General features: G+C 30.7%; 1 protein-coding gene across 7 annotated transcripts in view; it reads left to right on the top strand.

The window, feature by feature from the left end:
• The window catches only part of LOC106690118 (ras-specific guanine nucleotide-releasing factor 2), a gene marked incomplete at its 5' end in the record, with an annotated part of 95,505 nt that overhangs the window by 58,601 nt on the left and 16,394 nt on the right, over nt 1–20,510 (top strand). For 5 of the 7 annotated variants that reach the window (XM_067045095.1, XM_067045094.1, XM_067045093.1 and 2 more), the window contains 7 exon segments: nt 2,027–2,128; nt 11,164–11,365; nt 12,180–12,359; nt 13,555–13,652; nt 13,785–13,869; nt 15,772–15,969; nt 16,952–17,149. In XM_067045095.1, coding sequence (XP_066901196.1) covers nt 2,027–2,128; nt 11,164–11,365; nt 12,180–12,359; nt 13,555–13,652; nt 13,785–13,869; nt 15,772–15,969; nt 16,952–17,149 — 1,063 coding nt within the window. 7 annotated transcript variants of the gene reach the window in all.

Here is a 20,510-nt window from a genome sequence, read left to right as displayed (position 1 = left end):
AACATTTACTTTAGTGACAGTACAGCAGCACTGTCAGGTCATGATAAATTTCAGTATCTGTTAAAATACTGTCAACTTTTTTTTAAAATTCTTTATTGACAGATTGGCACGGCTGGCCTTACATGATTATTGTAAAAGTTTGTTAGTTATTTCTTAAGAGTTGATAATGGAGAGGCACCCCTAGCTGTTTGTAATGAATGCTATTACCATTAATTATTTTAATTAAAAGCAATTTAAAATAAAAATTAATAATCCATATAAAATAATTAATGAAAACAAATAATATTTATAGAGTTAGTACAAAAATTAGCTTGTGTTGTAAAAATAATTAAAGAAGAAAAAATAAAGTAAATAATAACAAAAACAAAAATAAATCAATAAAGAGTAAATTACAGGATGTATTGATTCAACCTGGGTCAAGTCTTCGCGATGAGGCTTGTTTGCCTAAGTTGTATGCTACTGCACCTTAACTGTTAATTAGGTTGATTGATTGATTTGATATTGATGTGACGATTCCAAGTAACGTGACGATTGAGATGATTTCCAAGATATCTTACTGCTTCACTAGCAGAACTCCATTGTAATTCATTACCTTTAAGAATCAGTTTTGATGGGTCTGCTCTGGGTGTCAAAGGATAAAAACTTTTGAAATACATTTTTGAATGTTGAGACTGATCATCCACTTATCAAAGTATTGTTCCAGAAGATTGATGTGAGCCCGCAGTATATTTCTGACCATATCACTGTGTTGTGAAAAACTGCTGTATCGTCAGCAAACATAGCTATGGAGGTAATTGTAGATTGTATGGTATCATGAAGATAAAAGTTAAAGAGAATGGAGGAAACTACTGAACTGTATTATCGATTGGACCTGTTTATTATTAATTTTTTTTATTAAAATTTATTTTAATCTCCAAAAAAACTACATTGGTGCCCGCCAGCCGGAAAGTAGCCTATAAATGTACTCACTGGTACAAAAAAGGTTGATGACACCTGCTACATGTGTAGCAGTTTATTTGACATTCCTCAATCCTAATATTGATTGATAAAACTTGAAATCTTCTTTGATCATTTCATCTCAGAAATGGTCTCTTTATGTTTTTTCAACTACTTGCTTAAGGAATCTTCTTTCAGTAGTAGTACATCTTTTTATATGCTTATCAAGGGAAGTTCGATTATATACTCTTTTCTCTAAGGAGGTCTTATTAAAATCACCTTTGTATCTCAGACTATTTCTCTTTTGTCAACTATGGTATTTTTTTACCTGGAAATATACACTATCATTCTTCCCATTTGTGTGACCTTATTTTTGGTGGTATTTATTTCTTTCTGTATTTTCCCCGTCTTCTTATCACCATTCTATGATAGCTTTTCAGATATACTTTTCTGGATCAAAAATTTAAATCGTCAACAAATATAAAAACCTGAACTAGTACCGTGAACAAGATTCAACATCCCATTACTGTTTCAGAGGTTCTGTTTTTACAGATTAGACAATTTCTTGTTAGACAAGAAACTATTATCAAAATTGTTTATACCATGGCATGTGAATATGTAATACACAATTTTTCCTTAAAAAACAAATCACGTATTATCGGGGGTCTGCTGTATGGCAAAATAAAATTTTAATAAGCTATAATCACAAAATATTTCTATTTTTATCCTTAGTGAACTGCTTAGAGCAGTTTTTTGTGAATGTGATCTAGTTATATTTTTCTTTTCTATTTTTTAAAAGAATATTCTTTTTTTTTTTTTTTTAATTTTACTTTTTTAGGCCTTAAAAACTTTTCACCTTTGGACTGACATTTGTATAATGCAAACTTTTCGCACTTCTCTGAAAAATTCTGTATTTCTCAATTAATAAATAAAAGTTTGGCAGTCTTTGATGACATTTCATTAATAGTAACAGAATGTTCTTTTTTTAAATTTATTTTTAATTTTTATTTATTTATAACAACAAGTATATGGCTGCTTTATGAATTATAATTTCTATGCTTTTGTGCTTTGGATGGCATTTATTTCCCAGGGAATCTTCTGGTACTTCATTATATAGAAGGCTGAGTGGGTCCTCAATGAAGGTAGGAGGACAGTTTTTCTCTCCAGCCGAGGTCGAACCAAAAATGTTGAGGTTAGTTTCCAATTCCCTTACTTGTACAGAAACCTCATTGCTCCCTAGATTAAAAATAAATATACAAAAGAAGAAGATCATTATCATATTGAAATCCTTATATTTCCTCCGAGATTTATTAAATAGATAGAACGTAAATAATTATAGAATACAAACAAATCCATTTTATCAGTCAGATAATGTGGCCAGCACCTGAATTATGATACTTTTTATTGTAATATATATATACTTGAGGGGGCTATGGAATTTATAAGAGGAGAGAGAGTAGGTGAGAGAGCTTGTTTATGAGATGCACATTAACATAAGAAATTTAATATTTTTTTGTTCTGTCAGATTCCGAGTTATCTGGAACTCAGAACTATTTATGGTGACACTTTTGATATGGCTTGTTTACTAATGTGTATGTTTAGGGTTGGCAATGGTTGGATAGCTCTTATGATCAATAGGTTTGGTAATATTGACTGTACTATCAACAAAAAAAAAAAAACAGTTGGTTTTGAAATAGTATTTTTTAATTAGCAAAATCTTTTATGGAATTCCAAGTTCCAGCCTTCTTACTTTAGTTAAAATGTATGTCATTTTTGCTTTGTCGTATTATTTTTTAGTACAAAAGATTAGACTTTTAGAAAAAAGTATGATGTGTCAGTACTGCAATCGACAGTCTTTTTAATGGTCTAAAGGCCCATTGCCACATGACAGAGCTTGTCTACGATAGTGAACCTAACTTCACTAACAATTCTACGTGGTGAATGAATGATTAAAACTGATAATTAAATACAACAGCAAAAATCATATATAGAAGACATATTAGTTTATAGACTATGTGTTATAATGATAGTTCATATTTCTGGAAAGATTGACATTCACTAGTCATGGTCTACTTACACTAAGCAACTTAGTTTAGGTTGAATAGTCAAATTTAAATCTCATTTACACCAGTGAAATTCAATCTCGCCTACAGTGTAGGAAAAGTTTTAAAAAATTCATATTAATAACTGAGAGAGCACCTCTTTCTCATTAAAACAAATTTGTTTTTTATTTCTCACTTATGCCATACAAACTGAAACATAACATTTTATTTTATTGGCTATAGATATATCTATTGGCAATAAAATGAAGTGATTGATGGTACTCAGCTATTAGACTTGCTGAATATTGATTCTGTGCTTATTATTGAGTTCTGTCCTAATTTATTATTATTATATCATTAATATTTTTATTTAATCACAGCTATTAACTTCTGCTCCTTCTCACTTGCTTAAAAGGAGTTTACCAATCTCCAAAGGATCTTTTTCAGTGGAAATCAGGTCAAAATTCACATAAATTCAATTCAGTTTATTTTGTTAGGTTTTTATCCACGACCGAAATATTGTTTGCCACATCTAATATATGTAAGTACCTAGTAAATTTATTACAATGTCAATATTTCCAAGAACAAAATCACTTTTAAACACAACTCCAAAAAGTAATAATCACTTGGCAGTTGATCTTCACTCACAATGAAAGCTAATCCGCCATGTATACTATCAACTTTCACTGGTTATTTTAGTAAAAGGCGACAATCTCTATCATGGTTAACCTTATTTTATATTCAGTTTTCAGTGTAACATACATGAAGTTGATGTTATAATATTATAAGTTGTAACGGTTCACTTTCAAGTAGTCTGCATGTAGCAGTTAGATGTTATACATGCAGAAAGAGTTGATAGTACTACTCACTATCAAGCAAATCCTAATTTCAGGTAGAACTGCCACAACAACAAATGTTTTTGTTTACATAATTGTGGTGGATGTGGCTGCTATCACTTTCACAGCTTTTGTGAAACCTTAACTTAACCATTATCAATAGTGATGACTACTGATTGTGCTATTGAACTATTGCCAGCCTTAATATATCCAAGGATCAATCATTCAATTTTTTTTAAACTTTTCAAAAACGAATAAATCTATACTAGTGTTATTTATGATTGTCTATAGTAAATACTTAAAATCATGATTGTATAAATTTTTATTTTATTGCTGACTGTGTATGTATTTTCCATAAATTAGGTAATTTGGTTAGGAGCTCAAAATTCCTCCTTCCTCAAACTACATTTTCTTGTTCCTAATCTTGGTAAACCATAGGGCTTATCTGTTTAACTTTTCCCTGGGGAAGAATTCGATTTATTCAAGCAAACTTAATATACTTTGTATGTCCAGCAAGTGTTATTTTTTAAAATGAATGAAGTGGCATAAAACTGAGAAACATCTCCAATACAATTGGATTGTAAAGTAAATAATCTACACAGTACAGTGGAACCTTGGTATGACCAACACATTACAGTGGAATCTCGATTTAACCAATACAGTACAGTGGAGCCTCGGTATAACCAACACAGAACAATAAAACCTCTGTATAATAAATGTAGTACAGTAGAACCTCGGTATAACCAACACAGTACAATAAAACCTCTGTATAATAAATGTAGTACAGTAGAACCTCGGTATAACCATACAGTACAATAGAACCTCAGTGATACAAACACAGTACAGTAGAACCTCGGTATAACAAATCCCATGGGGTTGTCAAAAAATTTGTTATATGGAGGGATTCATTATATTGAGGTTTCAATATTAAAAATTTGCTTTATTCAGACTGAACCATTTATTTATGTATTTATTGGGTCGTAAAATAAGTTCATAGTGTTTTTCAATATTTCAATTTAATCCTCTCTGTGTTTATAAAATCATGTTTACTTGGTCAATAATGTTTACGTATTCTAAAAAAAAAAATTAGTTCAGGTGCTTTTATGCATCAGTTTCAACCGAGATTCTTTCTTTTTAATTGGTATTTTTCTTGCTCAAAATGAAAGAAAAAAATTCATTTTCATCATTCAATGATTTTTTTATTTCTAAACAAGGAAAATCCGCTTCACAGATGGTTAAAAAAATTTGCAGTGTGTTTGGGATACCTCAGGAGAAAGCATCGCCCGTAAGTTGTTTGTTCGGTTCAGAACCGAAAATTTTGATTTGACACAAAGCACTCGGGTCCTCCTTCAGTTGTTGATGATGACCAAATTCAAGCATTGGTCAAAGACAACCCTCACTCTCAAATCATTTGAGGACTGTGGGATATGTTTCTTTAAGTGATTATGGGTTCCTCACAATTTAACAGAAAAGAATTTATTGGACTGCATATCCATTAGCGAATTTTTAGAAATTATTGAAGTTTGGCTGGGACATGATCTCTCTCCCACCCTATTGATCAGACCTTGCCCCAACAAATTTTCAGTTATTTCGGTTCCTTCAAAACTCTCTTAACGGGAAACATTTTAATTCGCTCGAGTACTGCATATAGAGGAGTTCATTGTGTAAAAATCTGAGAATTTCTGGGAAAGGAAAAAATTATCTGAAAGATGGCAACTTGTAATAGACCAAAATAGGTCATGTATAATTGATTAAAAATATCTCCAAGAATCTGAAGTTTTTATTGAAATCACCTGTAAAAAATGCTCTGAACTTATTTTACAACCCAATATAATGAGTTGTACAGATTAATATGTGTGGTGTGAGAAATAATAAACTCATTTTCATTAGGATATGTTCATACTATGTACTGTAATATGCTATGTCTGTGAGTGCAAATGATATCAAGTATTTACAAAATTTCTTTATTAGGCATTAAAATATGTCCTTATTAATTATTAGGATTGGTTTCTTGACCACTAAACACTCACACAAAATCTCACTTTTAACATCTAAGTTAATTTATAAGTAGCTGATGTTTTATACTAATACGTTAGGAACAGCACTCTGTGACGGTCAATTATTGTCACTTTTTCCATACAATATTGAACCATAGGTTTTTACTCACAATTATTAACTCTCTTATGAAAGGATTAATTTTGGTTGTATTCCTTTTATTTCAATGCTACTATTGAATATCGAGAGAAACAGATATTAGTATTTGTATTGGTACCTAGTGGGGAGAACTAGTGAAAAGTGGGCCTAATGGTCCTTTTTTCTAATCCCTGGCAGCTATCAGATTGCCGACATCTACTGACCAAGGTGGGATTAATTTCTAGGGACTGCCGGGAAATAAATTAACAGCCCCAGGTGGGAATTGAACCCACAATGTTTCGAACTGGGGACTCTAGGACCTACATCCCAACCCACACAGTCATCATGTCCTTATAGAAACAAATAAGTTTACTTTCTGAATACTTCCTCTACTCATCGTGATGTCAATCCTGTGTGGTAGAATTTACTTTACTTCAAACCAGGAAACTCACAACATAATCCTCCATCTTCGAAGCAGCAGCCTTGCTCATCTCTAATTACCTATACAAATATTTAACTAAACCTAAGTAATATTTTCTGATACTTACACAGGTTTTCTGCAACACATTACACACCATTTCGATTTGTCAACCATCACTACTATTGACATATACAATTGAAATATGAACAAAACTTATTTTGTTCGGTCACACTATAGACAAAACTGGCTAAACATGACCGCGGGAGCGGGAAGAGGGTTGTAAAAGGGTTTCAATGAAAGATGGCATCGCTTCATTTTACTGCTGTGGACAAGAAGATAATGTGTTCCTTTTCACTACATAGATGTTACCGTTGCAAACATTTGTTGAGCAATAATATTTTTTTTTTTTACAGTATTTCAAAGTTGTTATATGTTGATTTATTTACATGTTCTATTTATTATATTGAGGTACATTTTCATTGATTGATATGGTTGGTTCAAGGGGATTTAAAAAAAAATTGATTACATGGAGGAATTGTTTATATAAAGGTTCATCATATTGAGATTTCTCTGTTGAACTGTTTTCAAATATTGTACTCTCTCTATAGTATTTTGTTAATCACAGTTCATTTTTAATCTTTTTATGTGAGATATCCTATCTTTACCTCCATTTATATGATTCTGCTGATGCTTCAATGGTTGAGACATTTTCTGCATTGGTTTGTTATCGACTGCTATTTGAGAGGATTAAGGGTTTTTTGTTAGAATATTATAATAATAATGGCTAATACCTTTTTATTTTTAGGTTTTTTTTAGTTCTTGTATTTATTAATTAAGTGACATACAAAATGTTATCAAACAGATTAATTTCCAATTTGTTATTCATCCTGGGACTGGAAACCATAACAAATAATTACTGAACTATCTACTACTTAATTATTACTGGTATTCTAACCATTTCAGCATCTTTGTGTTATACAACTTTTGATTTTTTTTTTCTGCCCAATAATTCTTTAATCTTTGCAAGATTCATTCTTATATGCATGCCTTTTTTTATTAGCTCTTAAGTGTATTTTTAAATAAATAATAGTTTATGTATGTTATTCTTATGCATGATTAGGATTATGTGTAATGTATTATTACTTTTATATTTACCAGTTATTTTTAAGCTGCTTGTGCATTTAATGTTGTCAAATTTATTACTATTATATTGTACTAATTTATAATAACAGATATTTATGAGTCTATTAAAAGAAATGTATTATGAAATAATTATTTTAAAATATTTGTTTTTGTTATTTGAAACAAATAAAACTTTTTACCCTAGTATTACTCCTTTTATTGCTGTTATGTTACTTCAAAAGAGGTAAGATGAGAATATTTCACAAATAAAAAATTGGAAGCATTTGAAAAGTGATCTTGAATCTTTCTGATTTAAACTTTTTTAATTTGTCAGCAAATTTTTATATTAATAATAGCATCAATTCCTGCCATACTCTAATGATCTCACTTGAGCCACAGTGTTTCCTCTGGTTTCTCCAGGTACTCCATAATTGACCTGTATCTTCCTCAGTAATTGTCCTTTCTTTTAGCAACCATTTAGCTTTCCTTCTACATGATTATACCAATCGAATTATTATAGCATAACTTTTTCTTGGTTACATCCGCATACATAGGGCATACTACTATTGGCTAAACTAACTGACACATTTCTAGGCTAGTTAGTACAGTGGTGAAGAAGAGGAGTCAGCATAGTAGAGAAAATAACATTTCATTTCCAGTTTACTTGATGAACTAGACAAGTGAGCATCACGTTTTTAATGTTTTAATCTTTACATCTATCTATCTATCGGGTTGTAAAATAAATTTGTAGCTTTTTTTACCGGTCATTTCAATAAAAACTTAAAAATGTGACCCATTTTGATCCATTACATATTGCCATCTTTCAGGTAATTTTTTTAATTCTCTTCTCCCGGAACTTCTCAGATTCTTGTGCAATGAACTCCTCTAAGTGCGGTTTGCAGTCCTCAAGCAAATTAAAGTATTTCCTGTGAAGAGAGTTTTGAAGGAACCAAAATAAGTGAAAATCTGTTGGGCCAAGGTCTGGTGTGGGTGGGGGAACATATCCTAGGCAATATCTTGATGGAAACTATGCCTTTGCGATTAGCCTATGCTATACTTTTTTGCCCAACTGCTGTCTTTAATTGTTCCAACTGGGCACAGTATACTGCAGAATTAATGGTCTGGTTTGGCAGGAGGAGCTCAAAATAAAGGACACTTTATTTTCCTCTTTAAAAATGGATCATTAACATTTTGTTTCAGGAGGGAATCGCAAATGGATATGTGGTCCAATAAATTCTTTTCTGTCAAATTGTGAGGAACCTATATATCACTTTGAGGAACATATCCTGCTGCTCCCAAATGATTTGAGACACTTGCATGAGATATGTTAAGCGTTTCTGCGATATCCCGTATCATAGAGTGAGGGTTGTCTGTGAGCAATGCTTGAATTTGGTCATCATCAATAGTAGAAGGACAACCCAAGCACTTTGCATCTTCTAAGTCAAAATTTCCGGTTCTGAACCGAGCAAACCACTGATGGACGGTGCTTTCTCCTAAGGCATCATCGCCATACACACTGCAAATTTTGTTAACCGTGTATACATTGGATTTTCCTTTTCGGAAATAAAAAATCATTAAATGATGAAAATGAATTTTATTCTCTTCCATTTTGAGCAAAATACCACTTAAAAATAAGGAATCTCGGTTGAAATTGATGCATAAAAGCACCTTAACTAATCTTTTTTAAGAATATGTACACATTATTGGCCTAGTAACCATGATTTTATAAACACTGAGCGGTTTAAATTTAAATATTGAAAAACTCTACAAACTTATTTTACAACTCAATATCTATTTATTAAACATGGTTCTGTGATAGTTCAGACTCAAACCCTTACAATTTTTTTTATATACACTCATTACTCCAACTCTAATTACCAAATAAAACATACACTTCAACTGAAAGTGGCTGCCATACTGCAGTAAATGATCAGCTGAGTGATGGAAAACGTTTGTGAATACCTTCAACAGTGTATAGGTAACAAAAGCACTCACGTTTTTAAAATTAATTAATTTCTTTAGCCAAAATGCAATTTATTGTACTTACATGTCCTGCTATGTCTGGAGAGGTAGTACCTTCGAGGAAGTCTAAGAGTGTGAGTTCTGATTGTTAACTCCAGCGGTTCTATAGTTTACTGGATTGGATGCATCTCATTGGCCACAGCTGACATCTTGATATAGCAAGTCCGGATTATTGCATGATAAAAACCCTCACTTCTTTAATATATATCTTTAAAACTTATTTTCTATTTATAGAGGGTTGTCAAAATTGAGCTTTATGTCTTGTGATTATAACTGAATAAGGTGCAAATAATTATGATAATTCAAATATTAATTAGCATCGGAACACTTATTTTTGGTTTTATTTAGTCTAGAAATGTGTCGTTTACTTTTTCCTTTTAAGAGTTTTAAAATGCTCTTCAACTTTAAAAATTGAATTCATTTCTTTCCTCATTTGAACTAAATATTAATGTGGAAAATGTTTTTATTAAGTCTTAGAGATGGGTGGTAAAACAGTTCGTAAACTGCTATTTTTCAATTGATATTTCATTTAGTAGTTAGCCCTGACAGTTAATTTACTACCTCTTGCTAAAATCAGTTTATTATTTAACAACTTGTCATTTACTAGTAGCTTAAAATTCTATGTATTGTAGGTTCATATCAAACTTTCACCAAGTTTATTAAATTTTCAAAATAATTAATAAGTACATGAATCTAAGGCTTGTACCAACACCATTCAAAACTGCCATCAAACTAGTTCCTACTACAGAAAAACCATATTGCATAACCACCCATCAATTGCATAGTTGAAAATTAATTGAGTTTTGAATCGTATTGGAACAAACCTATTGTTGACCATTGGTAAAATATAGGAGATGATGATTGGGGCACATGATTGCTAATAAATCATATATTAAATATTTTTAAAATCTCTTTGTATTAACTCTCACTTGTAATAGTTATTAAAAATATTTCCTCGTCAAAAACCGCTTAAATTCTCTTTCTCTTTCTATTATCTTTAGACCACTCCTTCGAATTTAATGAAACTTCTATTCTAGCTAGTCTTTATCCATGGCTAAAGAATCTTAAGATATGATTCTTAATCATATCTTAATCCATCAAAATCCACCTTGACCCTAATCCTGTTATTCACAATATATGTCCCTAGCATATTGTCAGGTGTCATATTTTTTCAAAATCAATAACTTCATTAATGAACCTGTATTAAGTAATACTATTCATTATGTTTATGTTCATTACCTTATGATTTTAAATCATAACCTAATTATTGAGTTTAACCTAATCGTTGAGTTTAACCTAATCGACTCACTACTTTTTTCCCTCTTTTTTTCTCTCTTCTTTCTTCTTTCCTTATGACCTGATCTTGATTAAATTGTTTTGGTAAATTCATGTATTATATTTAATTTTAACTGCAAAATATAAATATATCATAAGAAACTTTAACTTTTATTAACAATTTTGCTCATTACTTATTACCTTCGTAATATGCTTATTATTATATTCTGTACTATACAGAGATTAAGTAAGAACAATAATGAATTGGTTCTTGGTTCAATAAATTATCACTAAAATTTAATACCAACTTGAAGATTTATTTTTTGTTAACCTGTTAATTAATAAAATATCATTACTAATTCTTGATATTCCTCAGGAGTAGCACATCTACAGCTGCTGCTGCATTTGCCATTGCAACTTCGGCTTCTTCTAATCCTCGTGATAATGGAAGTGGCCCCTGTACAGTTAGCCGAGAGAGTAGACCAGGGTCCAGGCGTCGGAAGGAAAGTGTCATGTCAACAGCAGCTACCATGAGAGTCTTGAATGTTCTTCGTCATTGGGTTTCCAAGCATGCGCAGGTACAACTCAACTTTGTTTATTATGAATTTATGTTACCAAGCACAACTTCAATAAGAATGGGTAACAAAGTTTAGTCAATTACTCAACAGAAACATACATAACCTTGCCCCATTCCAATGCAATATTTTTTTATTTCTTAAATCATAAAATACCCATAAATCCATATGTTAGTATATGCTAATTTAGTAGGTGTAAATGAAACAAAATATTTATGAAATTTGATTTATTAGATATCCAATTTGTTTTTTGTTTTTTTTTATTATCAGGACTGGGTTCCTGTGAAAGAAGTGATTTCTATTATCTTCTTTTTCTTCCAACTTCACTGGTGTTTTTTTCGATAAAATAATAAATTTCTTATCACAGTCCCCACTCATCACTATGCTTATCCTACAAAGTTATATTTACCATACTCGAAACTAGAAATCTTACAAAATGATCCTCTAACTTCAAAGCAAGTTTTGCTTCTTTTCTTTATGAGTCTTCACATGCATCTCTTTTTCCTTGTCTCACTCCGCTTAACGGTTGATCATCTCTTTAAAAAGGTAGTACCTTTCACTATCTCACAAGTACCATCCTGCCTCCCATTATTTGAATTAAATAATGTACTTATATCATTATATAATGATATATTAAAATACTGCATACTAGGTAACAATTTTCCTGTATATAATACTGTATCATTAATTTATGCTCTGGCTCTTAAAACCCCAACATTTTTATTACCACCTTTTTGAACCTATGTTTGGTAAGAGTTAATATATAAATGTATTAATAAATAAAATAATATATGTAAACAATTTTTTTTTTTTTTAGGACTTCGAACAAGATTTTAAATTGAAAAGTCTTACTATAGAATTTTTAGAAGATATAATTTGTAGTCCAAATCTATTACCAGCTGAACATAAAGCAGCATCACAACTTTTAAGACTGATTACAAAGGAAGAACCAGCTGGTAGTCGAGTTGATTTAGATAAGCTGTTGGCGATACCTCCGGTACTAGCTTATATTATTTACAGTAGTTGAAGTTATACAAATTTATGCGTTTATCTCATGTTTCTATTATATATTTACTATTTGGTTATTCTTCATTATGTATTTTTCCTTAGTTTAAAGAAAGTACGATAAATCATCTTAAGAAAAATATTTTCTGACTGTAAAGTAACACTTTATTCTCTGATATTATCTTATACGAAATCAAATATCAGAGTAATTTTTACAAATCATTAAATTATATTAGATAAAACATTAAGTATCATAATTTTAATTATCAACTGGAAAGATCAGTTCCTGGAAGACATACTTTTTTTTAATGAGTTTTCGAATTTTCACTATGCCTAGATTCTCCTGTTGAAATCTATCCCGAAGAAAGGAATTGTAAATAAGAAAAGAATTCAAAATTTATTTTATCATGAAAAAATTATACAAAAGATCTCCTTTTATTAAAAACAAAAATGTGATTACGTGAATTCACTAAAAATACCTTTGAGAGTATCATAAGTCCCTTATTGCCAGTTTCGTTTGTTAGACCTTTTCCAAAGTAAATAGTGTTATTGAATGCTATGCTGAAAAATCTATATTGCTCCAATAGAAAGCTGAGTTATTTGCTACTATTTCACTATTTCCCTTAAATCCTTCCGATATGATACTGTTCAAAGAAAACCGTATAATGTGACATTTGGGCACCATGTTTTAAAAATGATCCACTGAATAGTTGATACCTTTTGACTTACAACTCTTTTGTTCGGGTTATGTATTATTTATCTATAAAAAAGCTAACTTCACATTTGTTAATTAAGTTTTTTGATGGACATGTTATTCAATATGAAGAAAGGTTTTTCTAAAAATATTCAATATGTGGATGATTATTTATTAGAAATCAAATTTAGCCCCTTTTAAATCATTTGTGTATTTCTCCTACATTTGTGTATTTCTCCATCAACAAGCAATTTCAAATAGTTTTAAATTCAAATTTTAGAAGATATCATTTATATACATCAATATTCATGAGTACAAATCAGATAGAAATTGTTCCAGTTCACATAGAAAGAATTATTTATGTTTTGATTTGTATGGATTTGAATACATTATATATCTGATACATTATTTTGGATAAGCTCAGGTATAGTTATGAATGGTATAATCCTTTCTGAATTAAAAATACATGTATTTCTATTTTATTATCTTCCAGACTCCAAGTAAGGAAAATATAGAAACCCTATCCGCTTTGGAAATAGCTGAGCAAATGACTTATGTTGATCACCAGATATTTCTTTCTATTCGCAGCGAGTAAGTTGGATAGTTTATATAAGAATAAAAGTTTTATCAGAATCTATTTTCATTTTATTGTAATATTATTATTATTTATTTATTCATTCATTGTAATTCAAATATACAGAAATAATTTCCAATTTTTCACAGGGAGTTTCTCGGCCAAGCTTGGATGAAAACTGACAAAGCTACCAAAGCACCTCATATAATTCTTATGACTAGACGATTCAATGAGGTATCTTTGAAAATTTTTTAATCCTGAATCCTTTTAGAGCTAAACTAAATTGTTTTCTGGAATAAATAAGTTAAGACTGTATCTTACCTTAAACTGGTATTTCTCACACGATGTAATGCATTCCTGGAAAATAAAGAAAGAAAAAGAAGGATAAAGAAAGGAAAAGATAGATAGATAATTCTAATGCAGCTATATGTTACCTGTTTGTAGGATTGAGAAAGACAGACAGACCTCCAACTTCTAGTGGTGAAAGGCAGAAGTTAATATTCAACGATAAAGTCACACTGGGAAAGGAAGGAAATTGAATTTAAATCTCTAACAGTTGTCATACCACTTTTCTAATTTATTTTAAGTTTTGAATGATTTGATTTTGTTTTAAATTTTAATGTGGAAAGGCTTCAAAGTGAGATAAATTATAAAATATATAATCCTATCTTAAACAATAACTCGTTCCTTTCATTTCTTATAACAGAATTTCTCTCTGTTTTTCATATGCCAGAAAATGGTGCATATTAAAATTTTAAATACATTTTATACTTTTGATTATAGGACTCGTGATACTATCAGATCTGTTATAATATGGGTCTAGTATGTCACTTTATGATTAGTCTAAAACAAAGTCTGCATTTAAGTTTTTTGTTTTTCTGGACCATTGAACATAAATATTTTTTAAGAATATAAGATAAAAGCTATTCTAGTGATAAAAATAAAAAGTATCCAAACGTCTCATGAAATTAGCTTCTCCAGTTACTTGTAAACATATCCAAGTTTTACTCTACTTTACTTTACTCTACTACTTTTACTCTATGGTATTAAGTAGTTTCTACTCACTAAAATGTTGATGTATTATCGATCAGTTTTCATTGAAATTAAAAGCTAAATATATTATGCTGTCTTGTTCTCTAGTTCTTTTTTTCTGATAAGCTTGTGACAGCATAAAATTAATATATAGTTACATATAAACTATACAGTGCAATCTCAGCAAAGTTTAAAGGCACAAATACTCTAATGAGTATTCACTTGATTAGTTAAGTCCCTTCACATTGTTTTAGCTTATACAGACACAAGCTCTAATACTTTTTCTTTTGTTGTTTTCTGAGGATCCCTCATCTTCTTTTATAGAAATAAAACCTTCTTCATATTTTTCCTTTCAAATGCCTGATTTAATTGCTGCGTTGATTGATAAATCCATCTCCTGAAATGTCTTTGAGAAGTGCTGAGGATATTCCTCCAAATGGCAAAAGAAACAAAAATAACAAAGTTCATTAAAAAAAAAAAAGGAAAAATTGTTTTTAATCAAATGCTATGTTTTTAAGTGACTATATGTGTACATATCTAGTTAATTTTTTATGTACGAATTGAGTTTCTAAGCTCACTAAGCCACCTCTAGGAAGCAGAACATAAGTTTGAACACAATAGTTCATCAATCTGCAACTGACCTCAAAATTCTCTGTAAGAACCTAGCATTCATCCAATCCTCTTATAGTTTTACCTATTCAGACTGAGGCTTCATCTCCTCATCAGAATTTTCTCTCCCCATAAAGACTGGAGTTCCATCCTTCCATGCATGGTATCTATTCCTGGATTGCCTTAAAGTTTATCTCTTAGAAATAATGCTTGATTCATCCATTGACACTAATATATCTCATTTTGATTCCTCCTAACTCTCTCCCTTTCTCTGATCATTGCCTCCACTTAAACATGGATTGTCGAGGCCTCATTTGAAGCCTAACACAGACTAGATGGTACTTACCCATAACACTCTTTATTGAATATTAATCTTTTATTGTCAATGGTTTTCCTGAATACCCTCCTAAACACAGCAATGAGATTACTGCTATTGCAATCTATTTCATTATATTCTTTCTTTAAAATGATTTATTCTTTGTATGTATTTGAAAGGTTTCTCAGTTGGTAGTGTCAGAAATAGTTCGCCGTTCAAATATGACTGCAAGAATACAAGCTATAGAAAAATGGGCTGCTGTCGCTGATATCTCAAGGTGCTTGCACAATTTCAATGGTGTTTTACAAGTATGTGCTGCATTTACTAACTCAGCGGTCTACAGGCTTAAGAAAACTTGGGAAAAAGTTTCTAAAACAGTAAGAAATCTTTTTTACATTATTAAAATTTTGTAAATCTTATTTTTTAACAAGACCTTATTTTACTTGTTGAATAAGATCAACATTTAAAATGACTTGTGAAGAAACATACTAACAATTGTGCATTATTTGAAATTCAATGACCTAAACTCTCTTTAAATGCGTCAGAGGAGATTAAGAAGCAAAATCTGAGATAATTTAAAGAAATTTGTAGTTAATAAGTTATTTTTTATTCAGGTTATAAAATCAATTTTTTTAAATTTAACTTCTTGTAATAACTTATTCATTTATATCCAAAAATATTTATATACCTGTATTGTAGTGAATGTATACCTGTGGTTAGGGATGTAGATTGTGCCCATGGGTTAGATATTATATTAAACTAAATTAATATTTTGTTCATTTATTATAAATAACCTTCTAAATTGCAAACTTTTTATAATTATAAACAATAAATTATTGTAACTTCATCAATTTTTTACATTAGTTCTATTGTTATTATTGTATTATTTTGTTATCAGGCATCTTTATACAATTTTCTTCTTCTTTTTTTTTGTTTAGTAATTTTTCACTTAACAACCTTAATTATAGCAATTGACATTTTCCAAATTAAAAGATAAATCCTTCATCCTAAAAGGTGAATAAATTGTGCCAATAACAATCAAGGTAAATGAAAAATCAAATAATTAATCAAAATAAACTTTCTCTTAATTCCTGAATCCTGTGATGAAAACCTTAGGTAATATTCTGGCAATCAGTTCATTTTAATGACAGTCTATCATCATACTCAGTTTTGTTTCATCTAATATCACATCCTTTAAATCAATTTGAAATATTTTTTTAATACTCACTCATCATTAATAACAAGTCTTAATAGGATTTTTTTTTCATTATTTATTTATTTATAAAATTGTTATAATTAATTTAAAATTATTTAAAGATATGAAATAGTTAAGTTTAATTATAAACATGTGTTTTTCAGACAAAACAAACAATCGAAAAATTGCAAGCGATCGTTTCTTCAGACGGCAGATTTAGAAATCTGCGTGATGCTCTTCATCGTTGTGATCCTCCATGTATCCCTTATTTAGGAATGTATCTAACTGACCTGTCTTTTATTGAAGAAGGTACTCCCAACTTCACACAGGATGGTTTATTGAATTTCTCTAAAATGAGAATGGTAAGCAAAATTAGTTTTTTATTTATACTAAAAATAAATAAATTATATCTGAGATTGCTTGTATTAGATTAATATAACATTCACTTTTTTTTTTAATTAGTTGTTATTCCTTACATTAATGATTTATATTTTACTCTTAGAAAATTTGTTTCTGAAAATTAACTTGAAGTCTAACAAAAAAACTAATACAATTTTATGAAATAAGAAAGTAACAATTGAAAAATAAGAGGTTATAAAATCATAACTAGTTCAAATCTATTCTAAAATTCTAGGATTTCTAAGCAGTCAAGATTAACAATTATTTTATAAGCTTAATCTAAAAACAAAATTTTCAGTGTATGGCATTTTAAAGCATGTCGAGTTAGTGTGTTAGAAACCACTGCTGATCCATAGTCCAGATAAAGTTGGTAGTAGTGTTGACAGTCCACCACTATAAAAAGCCTTGGATTGAAACGGACTAATTTGTAACAACAACCTGGCTTACAGAATGGAATCTACAAAATAGGAACATGGAATGTTAAAACTCCCAATAGACATTGAGAATTTGATGAACTGGTCATTGAAACAGAAGCACAAAATCAAAGGAAAAGACTTTTCCAGAGACTCCTGAACCATATGCAGGTAGAGGAAGTAGTAAAAGTGAATAGAGCAATGGAAAATGTTGGTAGTAATTAAGATGTGCTACCTGCCAAATAAGACATTATGGATATAGTAGGGTAAACGAAAAATCATAAGATGCCTGGGAAAGGTCTTCCTGCAGAACCTTTCAAAATGATAAACTGAGAGATTGCAGGGATTCTACAAGAACTAAAATTGTGAATATGAAGTGATCCCTTGTGAGGAATCACATTACTAAATATTATGTATAAGGTCTTCTCCATAGCTTCTATGCAATAGAAGCATGCTTTTGGTAGAAAGAATACTTGGAGATTACCGAGAAGGTTTCCAATGCAACAGATCCATACTAGACCAGAACTTTTCTATTGAGCAGATCTTTGAAATGGTACTAATGGACCCATTTGATGTAAAGAATGGGCTAAGGAAAGGAGCCCCTTTAGCTCTCCTTCTATTTAATATTGTCCTCCAAAGCATTATGGAGAAAGCTGAATTAAACTCAGGAGGAACTATCTACAATAAGATGACTCAGATATTGGCATATGCCGATGATGTGGTGATCATTTGAAAATCTCTATTCATCATATAGGTCTCAGGGTGAATGAGGGAAAACTAAATTAGAAAATGAAAGGAATATGGTCCGGGTGCGGTCAAGAAAAACTCAAATAGTAGAAATATACTAATTTAATGAGCCAACGTTTCGCCCCACGTTGCAGGGCTTCTTCAGGGCTAAAAAAGATACAAACACATAGTTACAAAAGGAAAAAAAAAACCTAAGTGTAAAATAACAGGGATATAAAATGTAAAAAAGTAAGATATAATAAGAAAAATTAAAGCTAGTAGATAGTAAATGTAAAGGGTAATAGTAACAAATAGATAACAAAAGAAATATTAAAGAACAATAATAATTTTTCTTATTATATCTTACTTTTTTACATTTTATACCCCTGTTATTTTACACTTAGGTTTTTGTTTTCCTTTTGTAACTATGTGTTTGTATCTTTTTTAGCCCTGAAGAAGCCCTGCAACGTGGGGCGAAACGTTGGCTCATTAAATTAGTATATTTCTACTATTTGAGTTTTTCTTGACCGCACCCGGACCATATTCCTTTCATCTTCACACACGGTCAATCAATAATCTTCCAGTAAATTAGAAAATATTAAGGAGAAAGAAACCTGCACACCCTCAGCGTAAATGTTTCACCAGTGACGATACTTTTGAAATGGTGAATGAATTCTAGTCACTAGGGTGTCTTATCAAAGAAAAAACAAATGGGGATGAGGAGATAAGAGCAAGATTACTGGCAGGAAATAAAAATAAGGCATACTATGCTCTTCTTAAGCTACAAGCAGGCCAATGAGCAGAACCACCAAGATAAAGCTGTACAAAATCCTTATTAAAGCTATTATAGCTTATAGAGGTGAGATATAGACTCTCAACTAATCTACTGTAGAGAAAATAGACAGGTTGAAAGAATGGTTAGCAGGCAGATCCTTCTACTAGTCCAAGAATCAGGTAGATGGAAAAGGAAAAATAAAGAAGTAAACCTGCTCTTTTAGGAAATGAACGAATCCAAGCTTATAACTAACTGTTTAAAATGGTTTGAGCATCTCCACAAGATCAGTCAAAAGGCTATATAGGTATGAGCCTCATGGGGTGCACTCAAGAAATAGACTCAAAACAAGATAGCATGTGACCAATAACCTCCAAAAGCTGGAAATGAGTATTAATATGGCAGAAGATAGAACAGTGGGAAAACCTCATTAAACAAGCCAAGGGCAACTACAAGCATTTTTTGTGCTAGTAATTAAGAAGATGAAAGTAACAAGTGAAAAATAAAAGTTTGTAAAATTACAGCCAGGCTGTAAGTTTTATATTACTATATTAAAGGCACCTTGTTATATTTTGATTTGTTATTTTCTTGATTTCTTATTATGCTGTTTTATATTCCATCATGGTCTTCTCTTGATTTTCACTTAGCCTTGATGAAGGCCTAAAATTTAGACCTCATGTCAGAACTAAATAAAAAATAAGTTTAGCTTATTTATTCCCAATATAATGAGGGCAGTATCGTGTGAATAAGGAGTAATATTGTGCATCCTGTAATGATACACAATATTGCCCCAATGGTACAGTTAAGGAAAAACAGAGTTTCAGAGACATGCAGGAGAAGTTTGTTAAACAAAAGAAATAAATGAACAGCATGAGTTTGGAAAATTTGTTACATAGAAGAACAGGCATCAGAAGGGGCCAACAAATTCTGCTTTGTTGGTCGAATCGGGATGGAGGAGCAGATGATAATGTGAATAGCCAGATAATAAAAGCCTTTTCAGAACTCTGATCAGTGTGGAGATCTCAAGAGATCTGGAGGGGGACAAAGGTTTGATAGCTACGTAAAATTTGTGATTTTGTATGGATGTGAGGTAGGATAAATCGCTAGCAAAAAAACTGTAGGCTTTTATTAACAAATGCCTTAGACATATAGTGAGAATGTGGTGGCCAGAAACTATTCCCAATGTTGAGCTTTGGAAATTAATCCAACAAGAACCTATTGATGAGATAATTACCTAATAATAGTAATAAAGCTTCTAAAATAGAGACAGCTAGAGTACATAGTCAGAAAATATCATACTTATATAACTCAACAGAACATAGAATGTAACCCCCAAAGGCAGCAAAGGCATTGTGAGCCAAGAGATACCTGGAGGTGAACCCTGGAAAAATAAATGCAAAAATCAGGTTAGAC

Source organism: Halyomorpha halys, unplaced genomic scaffold (genome assembly GCF_000696795.3).
Source record: "Halyomorpha halys isolate HHAL.00 unplaced genomic scaffold, Hhal_1.1 Scaffold1582.1, whole genome shotgun sequence".
Taxonomy (NCBI): Eukaryota; Metazoa; Arthropoda; class Insecta; order Hemiptera; family Pentatomidae; genus Halyomorpha; species Halyomorpha halys.
This window is presented reverse-complemented; position numbering and strand designations above follow the sequence as displayed.